This window comes from Natator depressus, chromosome 7 (assembly GCF_965152275.1).
Source record: "Natator depressus isolate rNatDep1 chromosome 7, rNatDep2.hap1, whole genome shotgun sequence".
Lineage (NCBI taxonomy): Eukaryota > Metazoa > Chordata > Testudines > Cheloniidae > Natator > Natator depressus.
Window position 1 is genome coordinate 115241484 of NC_134240.1, and position 12477 is coordinate 115253960.

General features: G+C 42.5%; 1 protein-coding gene across 1 annotated transcript in view; it reads right to left on the bottom strand.

Moving 5' to 3' along the window:
* Positions 1–11272, bottom strand: part of MXI1 (MAX interactor 1, dimerization protein) — an 81858-nt gene extending 70586 nt beyond the window's left edge. The window contains exon 1 of the mRNA XM_074959372.1: positions 10938–11272. Within this exon, the coding sequence (XP_074815473.1) occupies positions 10938–11169 (232 nt within the window). The 5' untranslated portion in view covers positions 11170–11272. The remainder of the gene's footprint in view (positions 1–10937) is intronic.
* Positions 11273–12477: the final 1205 nt, after the last annotated feature.

The following is a 12477-nucleotide window of genomic DNA, read 5'->3' on the forward strand; positions in this document are numbered from 1 at the left end:
TTATTGCAATCTCCAGAAAGACCACAGAAATGGCAATATTATATATGTACATATCTTGTTTGCCACAGCTGACATACAACAACTATTCCTTTGTATTTTAACAATACATATTCTGCAGGGGCAAAGGAGCAATATTTGAAGCTCCTAACAATCCTCTGCAATTTTTAATCCTGCCTTTCAAGCATTATATTAGAACTACCACCCTTGTGACCAAGGAGGAGTGGACAGGATCCAGAGGGGTGACCGGTGATCAATAGGGCTTGAACACAAAATGTTTGAGGGGCTTAGCTCTGTAGCACTTACAGCTCTTGGTGCCCTGCAGAACAAGAGGCTAGGAGGACTAACATCCAATTCTCCTGCATGCCACTGAGGACTGGAACTACAAAGTCACCACTCTTTTATTGATAGTTTTAAACACTGCATGAGGCAGAATTTATCTCACCTGACTGGAGGACTTTCCAAGCACAGCCTGCCACCTGCATCCCTCTAGTTGTTGCAGTGCATTCAATAAAAGACTTACGGTGCCCTTAAAATATGGTTTGTGTTTCCACTCTTGAACATTCTCTTGCAAGGTATGACACAAACACCTTCACCTATACCAGATCTTTTTGAACCCCATCTCAAAAGTGGATTGAGTCTCCTCTGGGTTACACTACTTGTGATACACTGTCCCTCCAACAGGCTAAAGTTGTAAAGAGATAAAAAATAACGCTGTTGGACCTAAACATGAAATCTAATTCTGTACAGCTTGACTGGAAAAGGCAGAAAGGCTCAGCTCCTCAAAGGTTGATTTCTGTGGAAGTTAGGAGCCTAAATACCTTTGAGGATCCAGGCCAAAGTGTCAATAGGACATCTCACAGCAGGTCAGCAAGAAAAAAACCCAAAGCCAGATAGGCTTTTCAGCTGCCACTTTCGAGTAGATTGGAGAATGATACTTTGCTTTGCTTTCAGACTTGCACTCCTCCACAGGTTATTCTAATCCAAGATGAGTCCATGACTTCGGTCAAGTCACTTGATTGACTTGTGTCTTGATTGATCCAACTGCAAAGCTAAGTAAGAGCAGGATCTTGCTTAAAAAAGGATGTTAAATCCAAGAAGAGAAAGCCTAACGTAAGATGCAAGAAAGCTAACCTCTCTGAATATGGGTAAATAGGGCATTTCTTCAGAGGTTCTCAAAGTGCTTTACCCTTGAGAAGTATGATCAATTTGTGGTGGTCTTCTTGGTTTAGGATTTTATCTTTGAGTGCCCTGTTGTATTTCTCCTCCTTGTGAACTTTGTTACGAGGCCCAGACAGAGTGAGGCACAGTAATCCAACCTGGAGGTGACCAATGCATAAATCACTGTGGCCAGATCAAAATCTGGGAGGAATGGATGGAGCTTCCTTGCTAGCTGGCTGGAAGAAGAGCTCTATATTACTCCATTGACTACATTGCTTTAAGTCAGACGTGGGCAAACTACAGCCCGCGGGCCACATCTGGTTCGTGGGACCCTCCTGCCTGGCCCCTGAGCTCCTGGCCTGGGAGGCTAGCCCCCAGCTCCTCCCCCGCAGCCTCAGCACGCCATGCCGCCAGCACAATGCTCTGGGCGGCGGGGCTGCAGAGCCGCAGCCTGACCTGGTGCTCTGGGCGGCGCAGCTGAAGCACTGCCAGCCACCGGTGCTCCAGACAGTGTGGTCAGGGGGCAGGGAGGGTTGGATAGAGGGCAGGAGAGTTCGGGGGTGTGGTTAGGGGTTGGGGCAGTCAGAGGGCGGGGAAGAAGAGGGTTGGATGGGGCAGGGGTTCCGGGGGGGCAGTCAGGAATGAGAGGGGGGATTGGATGGGGCAGCAGGGGGCAGTCAGGTGTGGGGGATTCGGGGGTTGTCAGGGGACAGGGAGCAGGGGGTGGTAGATGGGGCAGGAGTCCCGGGGGAGCCATCAGGGGGCAAGAAGCAGGGGGGTCAGATAGGAGGCGGGGAGCCGGGCCACACCTGGCTGTTTGGAGAGGCACAGCCTCCCCTAACCGGCCCTCCATACAATTTTGGCCCGCAGTCCAAAAGGTTTGCCCGCTCCTGCTTTAAGCTCTAAGACCACATTCACTGCCGTTGATCCATATGTAAAGCTTTCATTGATTCAATGGGAGTTGTGCACACAGTGAAATTAAAAATTCTATCCTTTGCTAAGTACAGCTTGGCAATACATATTGCATCATTACCTCTGTATGGTAAAAAGAGTAACAGCCAATGGAAGAAGTTGCATTGAAAGGATGCTGTTGACTCACCTTCAGGGATCAGTTTTCTTCTACCTTAGAAATTACTGTTCAATAGCTAGGGACAATTCTGAGGTCACTTGTTAGCCACTCCTAGCATGCAAGGTCACTATACAAAGCTAGCAACTGAAAGCCAGGCTTCTAGTAAGTTGTAGTTATTTTCTGCCAGAGGATAAAGTCAACTGTCCCATGAATGAATACCTCTGCTAGGCATCCAAACAAGGACATTAGTGTCCCAAGAAATTGTTCATTTGCACTCAAGCCTTTGAAAAGGAGCTGGGCAACAGGTGGCCATTTGTGTAATAAGCATGGAACATACTGTGTTCTGTACGTATTACATACGTGGATATTACATCAAATGAGGTCACTGAATGCGTGTGCGACTCCTATTGACATCAGGAAGAGTCCCGTGTGTACATGCTAGTGCAGAGCTGGGCCCATGTTGTTTAACACAGATCATTTTAATTTACTCTACAGCCTTCTAACAGTCTTTTTATTCCACAATCCAGAGGAGTTATTGCCTCAGTCTTTCAGCCACTTTTGGATGCTGCAATTTATTTCCAGTTGTTGCTGTCTTTAATGTAGAATTCCAGAGTTTACAGTATGCCAACAGGATTGCCCTCAGGAGACCTCTGATTTCTGAAAATAGCCATTGGCATTTTTCACAGGAGGTTTTTGCCCCTTTCAAACCAGGGTTAACTTTCTAGGATAGGAACAAAAAGAAAAAGAGTACTTGTGGCACTTTAGAGACTAACCAATTTATTTGAGCATAAGCTTTCGTGAGCTACAGCTCACTTCATAGGAACAGGTCATCTTGAAACCCATACCGAGATGTGTTGGCCCTGAGTTTTTGGTGGTGGTGTAGCGAGAACTATGCCAAACAGCCAGTCAGCAGTGCAACTCATTTCCCGAAGCCCAGTTGGAAAAATAACAGCTCAATTATATTCACTAGCTCTAATACAGTGTATTAAATGGAGAAACAGATCTTTCTAATGAAGCAATAGCACACCCAGACATGGTTGCCTCGTGCACGTTGTTTTGTGGAGAGTTAAGAACTCTGATAAGGTAAAGTGAATTTAACCACTGTAAGGGATTTTAATGCTGGTGACAGGTTCTGGACTGTGGAGCTCTCTGGTTAGCCCAAGAACATGTGCAGTTCAGGTAGTGGTGGTGCCAACATCTCTATAGTGCTCCATGGACACCTCATCTCTGACCTAGAAGGATCATCAATAGGAATAAACAGGCAGTACAGTCTCCACGTGGCCCATTCGATCCTTGACTCCTCTGCTATTAATCACCATGGTGATGGTGTCTGCGATTATAAACATGTCTAGGGGGAACTGCAGAGAAACCATCCACTCGTTTCTCATAGGCCAGTGAACTGCTAGCACACTACCAACCTGCCCTACAGGTGAAAGGCTCCATACCCTTGAATTATTAATCCCCTGTGAAGAAAGTTTGTGACAGTATTTTAAATCCGTGTAATGATTAGTTAAGCATCAATTAGCTTGGTATGTCAGGCAGGGAACATATGTTGACAGAGAAGAATAGCTAGCAAACTTGATCTTGCTACTGCCGAGGTCATCTTCCTGGCTCGGCGCTCTGACTATGCTACCTTCTATTAAACTCCCTCCATTGGCTTCCCTTCTTCCACTGCAGACACAAACTTCTTGTCCTTGTCTTATTACTTTCAAAGCCCTTCACAATTTAGTGCCTCTCTTATCTGCCCTGTAATGTTATTGTGAGGTTAACTCCTGCCCTTCACTCTGCCCATGATGCCAGCCTCCATCACCTGCCTCTCCACCTCTCCCACAAGCACCATCACGCTTTCTCCCCGTCCACATGAGGAAAATTCCCAGCAAAATCCATAAAGCCACCACCTTACCCTCCTTCATGCACTCCTCAAAATGCACCTCTGCAGTAATGCATAGAGAAAACTGCCACTTGATAACAGCTAGGCCGGAGGTGAGTTGTGATTGCTGCTCCTGGCTGGCTAAGAATTCCTATTATTTTTTGTTATCCCATCTCCTTCACTCACTCTGGTCTGTTTGTCTCATCTATCTGCTATGCCTTATCTTTTAGTGGGTAGGCTCTTTGGGGCAGGGACTGTCACTCTATATGTTTATACAGCACCTAACACAACGGGGCTATACCTGGTTGTCCTTTAAAGGCTAGCATAATATAACCATTAAATAATAACAATGTGATCAAAAAGAGTGGGAGAGGTCCGGTGACATCAGCACAATGCAGGGAAGGGGAGACATGTTGATGTTTATTACCTTGAATTTTGCTGCAATAGCCATCATTAGCTTCACACTTTCTGCTCTTTTCACCTACGCTATTGCTAGTTGGTGCGTTTAGCCTGTGAACATACATGAGCAGACATCACCGATGCCTTTGTCATCTGGTCAGCAAAGGGTACACAGAGTAATAGTTCCTGCTTTGGCAGGCTAAAGGGCATAGGATCATTTTGGTGCAATAATCTGAGTTGAGACCATAAATCTCTGTCCAATAAGACTGAGAATATACTTTTAGATACATCTCTTCCCTCTACACCGTTAGTATACTAGGGTCTGTAATGCTGAGAGATCGTCTCCTAATTCAGATAGCCTTTTTCTTTGTTTGAGAGCAACACACTAACTGCACAGTCCATCTGTTTTATGACAGTCGTATTTTGAACTGCAAATAGAATACAGCACAGGGTTGTTGCAGTTCTTTGAATAATGAACCATTTGTTGAAAGGGAGTTTAGGCCTGAAATTTAGATAGTCTAAATATAAAAAATTGAAAGTTTTTGCAAAACCTACCACTAGTAGTAGAAATATTTTCATGATTATTAATATTATGGCAAATTTCAATGAAAACAGAGGGTTTTTTCCTTCGGTTGGTTTGTGTTTGTTTTTTGTCTAGATATAAATATTCCCCATCAGGTTCCTCAAACCTAAGTCCTCCAGTTTTGTGTCAAGATGGTGCTTGAGAGAGTGAAACTGACCTGTCTATTTTCATGTTCCCAGCTGAGTGAAATGCAGAAACTAAACAAGGAAATTGATAAGAATTATAAAAATGGGGGGGGGGAATAAAAAACACCCCAACCACTAGGTGTTATGAGCCACAAGGGTAAGGAAATCTCTGTTTTAAAAATATATAATTTTGACAGTGTCCCTTTAAGATAGATCCTAGATTTTTTGTTATTTTTTAAAAAACAGCAGTAGTAGATTTGATTCCCATAATAGTCATCGTCAGGGTTTTTTACATAAGGAAATAGTTTTTGCAAGGTATTGTGTAGGTTTTCTCTACTCGATATCTAGATTGTTTATATATTCAGATGTCTTGTCATTTGTAGAGACATATTGCAAAATAATTATTGATGTAAAGAAATAAATGATTTTAGCTATTTAAAATATGAATATGCACTTTGTTCTTTCATTTATTATTAGCAATACCTATTTTAGCACTTAGAAGCTGCAGCTTTCAATTAATGCCCCCTGTGGCTTTGACAGAAAGGCAGCTTCTCTGAAACATGATCACTTTCTTTTGCAGCTTGTATGGATAAAGCTATGCCTACTAAACAATGGCATCCTATATTAAAAACTGCATGGCAAATGTGCAGCTGCTCAATGACAGTAACCGCTAATAAGAGCAGCCTTCTCAACGAAGATATACGGTAATTAATTTGTATAGTCCCATTCACAAGCATTGTAATGGGCTTCACAAAATTAAAACAAACAGAAAGCACAGCAGAGTGCTGCAAGCATTTCGTAAAGAGGGGGGACACTTTAGCTTTGATTCTTAAAGTGATGATCGTGTCCAGGTGCACCGTTGGGGGGGGGGGAAGGGGGACAGGCAACTTTAACCATGATTCCAAGGGCTACTTAGACACCCAAAAACTAGGTTTTTTGCTGATGATAACTTAGAAATTAACTGACAGGAGCATTGTAGCTAATTCCTATATAAGGAAAGGAAAATATATACAAACACCAATTAAAGCCATATTTTAAATCCATATGTAAGTTTAGAACAATCAGGAGATAATAAAGCAAGATATTCCCAAGCCTTGAGGTGTCAGTTTTGGGGCATTACTACAGATATCAGAAACCTAAGTTTGATACTTTGTATATTACCTTTAGTAGAGATAAATAAAATCTGCTTACTTTCTCTAACAGACACACTCTGTGTTACTGCCATTATATACTCTATTTTAATCAATTATTTTTCATTCCACTAAAAACATATTTACTTAATTTTAATATAAGTTATTATGTTTTTTTCCTCTTTTATTAAGAATGGAAATATATTTATTATTTTGGCATGTATGTTTACCAATCACAACCATGTATGTGACTCACTAACATTTAATTCCATCATTACTATTAGTATCAGACTTGGAACCACGTTTATTTTTGTGGAATTATTTTAAGTTATTTTACAGATATAACTACATATACAAATTTGAAAATAAGCAACCATTTGCACAGTGTCTAAAGTTATGTTTACTAGATGGTTTTTTTAAAACTGGCACTGCTAAGGTGAGTACAAGCTAAATTTACATTCTAGAAGGATACTGTTATTTGACTGTACCATTTTAAATAAATGAGCAACAAAGCACAATATGGTAATAAAAGTAATAATGATAATTACTCCATCCAGGACAGGTTAGGCATTTTAGAACTCACTATTCAAAGAATTAAATTTAAGCATAAGATGATGAAATGGACAGACCAGTCAGAAAAATAACAGTACTTTAATCTCTAACGAACTTTGAAAGAATACAATTACATTGCGCATTTTGACAGGTAGTACCAAGTAACAACAACACCACCTATGTGTATGTGTTGGGGGTGTGTCAGAGAGACTGTGTGTGTGTGTGGGGGGGGGGGAGAATGCATGAAGGAGATAGTGCGCTGACACATACACAGTCTCTTTAAGCTGAGTTCTCAGGAGCGAGAAAGCTTGTTCAGTACAGCAGCCCCCTCCCCCCCAACACCCACTCCTGGGCCCAAGGCACCGACCAACACAGACAGGCTCCCTATCCCCCCAGCCCAGCTCATTGGAGACTGGGTACAGGGGAGGGGGACGGGGACTCTACACAGGGATCAGGAGGCAGGCTCCTGGTCAGAGCAGCTTGGCCAGCAGCAGCTGGGGGGGGGGGGGGGAGCTGCTGCAGACGGCACATGGGGGCGGCATCTTCCCTCCTGCAGTAAACTTCACCCAAATGTATGAAACTTAGGGGGAGGGTGGAGCAACTGCCCCCTCTGCCCTCCCTAAATGGCGCTCTTGATCATGTTTGACAAGACAGGAAAAGAATCCCACCAGATGGGTGCTCTGTTTTTCTCTCTCTGCAAAAAATCTTAACTAGTTCACTGTCCCCTCTCCATAAAATGCATCTAACGGAAGTACAAGAGCATTGTGCACTTGAGGAAGAACCATTTGCACGCACACAGTGCATAAACATGATCTGTTGCACAAGCAGCATAAAAGGACGCAGGCCAGCTATACCACAAAAGGCAGCATTTCCTCACCTGTTTTATACTAACATAAAGATCTTGACGGTCCTAACCCGCTGCACAGAACAGGATGGGACTGGGATACACCTTGGCAGGCACTTGTTATAACAAGTGCCCTTGTTATCATTCCCTTGTTATAACAAAACCCACTTTAACTTAGCGAGCAATTCAATGTCCAGCGTTGTCCCTGCCACTTTAAGCAGGGACTATGACATCATCTGACTACAACTCCCAGCAAGTACCCTGCTCTGCTGCTGGTGCCACCCTCTAAACTCCAGACTCAGCAACGCGTGACGTCAAGGAGGACAAAGGCGCTTCCCATTGGCAGAGAGGCCAGCCAGAACCACGCCTGTTAAGTTCGGTCAAGTCCAGTAAGATGAGGAGTTTGTCTCCATGTGGAAACCATGTGGCTCCGATTGGGAGGAGGAGCCTAGGATCAACTGATGAGGGGAGCAGGCTGTGATACAGGCAGGGAGACAGAGTGCACCTGGGGCAGCGGCAATAGAATGGATTGTGGCCTCGCCCTCAAAAGAAACTTTGGAAGAGGGGTAGGACAAGAAAGGACACAGTCAAGTAGTTGAGGCCCAATATTTATGTCTTGTTAAAAAATAATAAACCCTCCTGCATAGAAATATTGTCACTCAACTTAGAAAAAATATACACATATGTTTCAATGATCATAGACTTTGGTGTAGATGTAAACATTTCCCTGGGAGCCCTGCAACCCCAAACGTTCGCTGCACTGGACTAGTGCATCAGGAACAAACAGTGAAACTGGCCAGCCTCGTTTTATTGTCCAAACTAAGCAGACAGCGCAAAGAGTGAAACAGCAGCAGAAAAAAATGTAAAGGAAACAATTCACTTTTCATCATCTGAGGCATTATTGACACACAAAGGGTAGTTGCTTTGGGTTTTCTTAAATCATATGTACTGATTGCAGTTGTAAATACAGACGGGATTTTTGTGTGTATTTTTAAAAAATATTAATTTGATAATGTTCCCTTTAAAAAGAATGGTTCCTGACTGTTTTTAAAAAAGTACTTTTTGCAAACTGTTAGCTGCATATTAGGATGTTAAGCAAGCCAATTCCCCATAGCATGCAGAATACATTTAATTCTTTAATGCAGGCTTTATCAGCAGAGATACCTTCTCCCCCTCCAGAGAGGTGTTAGGGATGGAGGTGGGATTTTCTGGCTGCAGTTTAACATTTAATATTTCAAATGCATAATACTAGATAATTCCTATAGCCCTTCAGGAGATGCACCAGATCTCTCAGCAGACAGCGGCTGTAACAATATTTTGCATGGTCTCATGCTAGAGAGAGAGATAGAGACCAGAGAAGGACTATCATCAGAGGGGAATTCTGTGGCTTCAATTGTGTCTCAAGTCCATATTTCTGAATCCTAGTTACACAAATCTATTGATCCTTCTTCAGTCTGTGCCTCTCCCATTACTCTCTGACAGTCATAACAAAATGAAGAAAGAGGAATAACTAAAACAGGGTCATAAATAAGTGTCTGGGTGGATATTTAGTGTGTTGTTGTTGTAGAGAACCGCATGCAATTTGCCCTGATTCAGAGATTGGGAGGCAGGTCTGATCCAGTTATTCTAGTTACTTGCACTACCACCTGCGCTAATGAAATGAGGTGACCAATAAAGTGATTAACCTCGCTCTAGCCAAGTCCTTTATAGTGACATCCACCTCGCACATTTTTCTACTGGCTACCTGGCTAGTTTTGCTTCTTGCCTACGTGACTGTCCCCATGCGTAGGGGAGAGAGAAAGAAAAACAAGGACGTGTCGCTTAGTTAACTACACTATCCTTCCCCACTTTGGTGACTCCCCTAAACTGGGGAAACGGCCCTGGATCAGTATAAGACCCCTTGTTTTGGGAGACGAAACTGATTTTGTATGTGGACCCCTCCCCCTCCCCCCCGAACTACTTCCATTGATGCCAAGGCATTAGCTAACATTGATTCCATTGATTGATTCCAGCATCAAGCTTCCATTGATTCCGAGGTATTAGCCCTTTTTTAAAAAAGCCCTATTACACCATCCTTTTAGGAAACAATTCTCTATTTACACACACGCTTCCCCCACTCCCTATAAAAGAGTCTGCGATCAACAAAGGCTTGGCTGATATAATTGCGATTGAAACATACAAAGATCATTTTTCTGGGGGGACGGGGATACTTTATCTAAGGAACATTTCCTCAAGCCAAACAATTCCCCCCTTAAATACAGATCAACAACTTAATTCAGCAGGGAGCTAGGTTTGGATTAGGACTTCGGGGGGGGGGGGGTTGTTTTTTTTTATTGCGGAGGCTGACACGGTGCATCTGATCATTTATTTTCTTCCTTCGCTGACCTTCAGTGTTGTAAGGCTAGATTAAACACCAGCCAGGCTATTTATTTCCTGCTGTTATTGTCTATTAGTTGTGCTCAGAGACGTTGCAAACGTATGAATCGTTCTGGATTATTTATTTTTTGCTGACGAGTACACTACCCAAGGTGGTGGCGGTGGAAATCCCTTACCACATATAATTACTCCCCCCCCCCCCCAGTAATTTGTTATTCGGTTCAGACTGCTTTAAAAAAAATCTGGAAAAGGAAAATAAAAGCGTTCGCTTAGCTTTAGGGGAGAGTCGAAATATGGACAAGATATTTAATTAAGCTCTCGAACTGTTTGTTTATAATTTGGTTCCCTGCTTGATCATAAAGTTTGCTTCAAACTGCTCCCCCCCCCCGCCCGTTCAAAGCCTAGTTTAGTCCATTTTTGATGCATTTTACACTTGTCTTTGTATTTATCGGACTATGGTTGGGATGAAAACATGCGTCTCTCTCTCTCCCTCTATATAGACACACATACACATAATATTGAGGGCCAGTGTTCTTGGGTCTCTTAAAAACAACTAAAAAAAACAAACAACTAAATTAACTTTAGCCTAAACACATGATTTTAAATTAAGAAACTTGGTGCATTTTTTTAATGGTTGCCCCCCGCCCCCTCCGAATATCACTGTCTGGTTGTCATGAAACTAACAGTTTAGTCTCGTCTGGCAGTCAGAGCCCAAGTAGCTTTCTCTCTTTGTTACATCTTCATACGCATTTTCTGTTGTCATCAAACATTCCTGCTCTTTTCCTCTTTAAGGAAAAACAGAAGGGGGAAGGGAACCAAACCAAAACTTACTTTTATTCTCCTTCTCGATTTTCTCCAAGTAGCTGGCTGCTTCTAGCAAGATCTGCACATTCTGCAGGAAAGTGTTGATCTTTTCCATGGAGTCCCCACTACTGTTGAAAATATCACTGAATGGGCACCTGGACATTGCTGCTGCTGGCATTTCTTGCTGCTGACCTAAAGAAGGATCCAAAACATCACCCTCGCATTTCAATTCTTTCCTCGGCCGGCCACGTTTCCCCATTGCTTTTGGAAATTCAAACTTTAAAATTTAAAGCTCTTCCCCGACTTCTCTTGTTCCACTGTCCTTGTTGCAGTTTGTGTGTGTGTGTGTGTGTGTGTGAGAGAGAGAGAGAGAGAGATTGAATGAATCAAGGGACCTCCTGACTTTGAGACTCCGCTGTGGTCCTAGTGCTAGTTGAGTTCTAAACAATAAAGGGGAATGAAAAGAGTGACTTGATTTTATTTTAATTTGAACTGCTCTTCACTCGCCATTTAAGTTCATAGCAATTTTGCTTGGGCAGATAGTAAGTACATCATCAGGCCCTGTAAATTCAGGCTAGACTACACAATGTTAATCACGCTTCGGGGGGGGGGGGATGTTGGATGGAGTGAATTTAAAATACCTTGTAGTTTGACTATGGAAGATTAAAAACTACTGCCTCATCCTTTTTCTCAATCCTACATATTCTGGGTTCACCTTTCAACTGCAAAGTTGTTTTTTCTGCCCAGTGAAAAAGTTTCACTATATAAACCTCTGAGGTTTTCAGCTACCATCTCATACAATTATAATAAAGAGAGGAAATATTTTCCCTACTGGGCCAGCTATATACAGCACTTTATACATTCTGATGAAACCTACAAAAAACAGACCCTCCCAGTTGCTTCTGCTCTTTGTATGGTTACTAAAGGTTACCACCTTTGTCTTGTCTTTTGGGGCAGAGACTGACTCTTACTATGTCTTCATACAGTGTTCAGCACACTGGTACTCTGGTCTCAGCTGGCACCTGCAGTGTCCTGTTACTATGCTACATACCAACTCTGTATTTTCCATCCCAGAGCTGCCTGCACTCTAGTGGTGTTTGTATGGTGACTAGCACAATGTGGCCCCAATCCGTCAGTGGCTTCTTTGTGCTATTGCAATAAAACTAAAGATTAATAATAATTTACAGTGAGAAGCATGTTATGATAATAATTTATAGCGAGAAGAATGTTAGAATAGTGTGAAGCATGTTAGGGTGTGCTTTATAAACAAAATGATTCTTAGCTTTAGAACAATGTTTCCATGCATGCCCTCTCCATTTTACTATTTTTAATCTTGAGGCAATCTGAAAAAATTGTTTGTGAAATTGATCAAAGTATAGAACAGATAGGCAGTGTGCACATGGCACCTCCCTTCTTTCTTCCATTGATACCTCAGATACTCTCACACTGTTTTATGTGAGGTTGTATAGACAAACATCACCTAGAGACTAAATTGAGAGCACCACATTTGTTAAGTGGGGGAAAGGGTTGTACAGAAGCACACTAGAATAGCTTGGCCTACATTTTC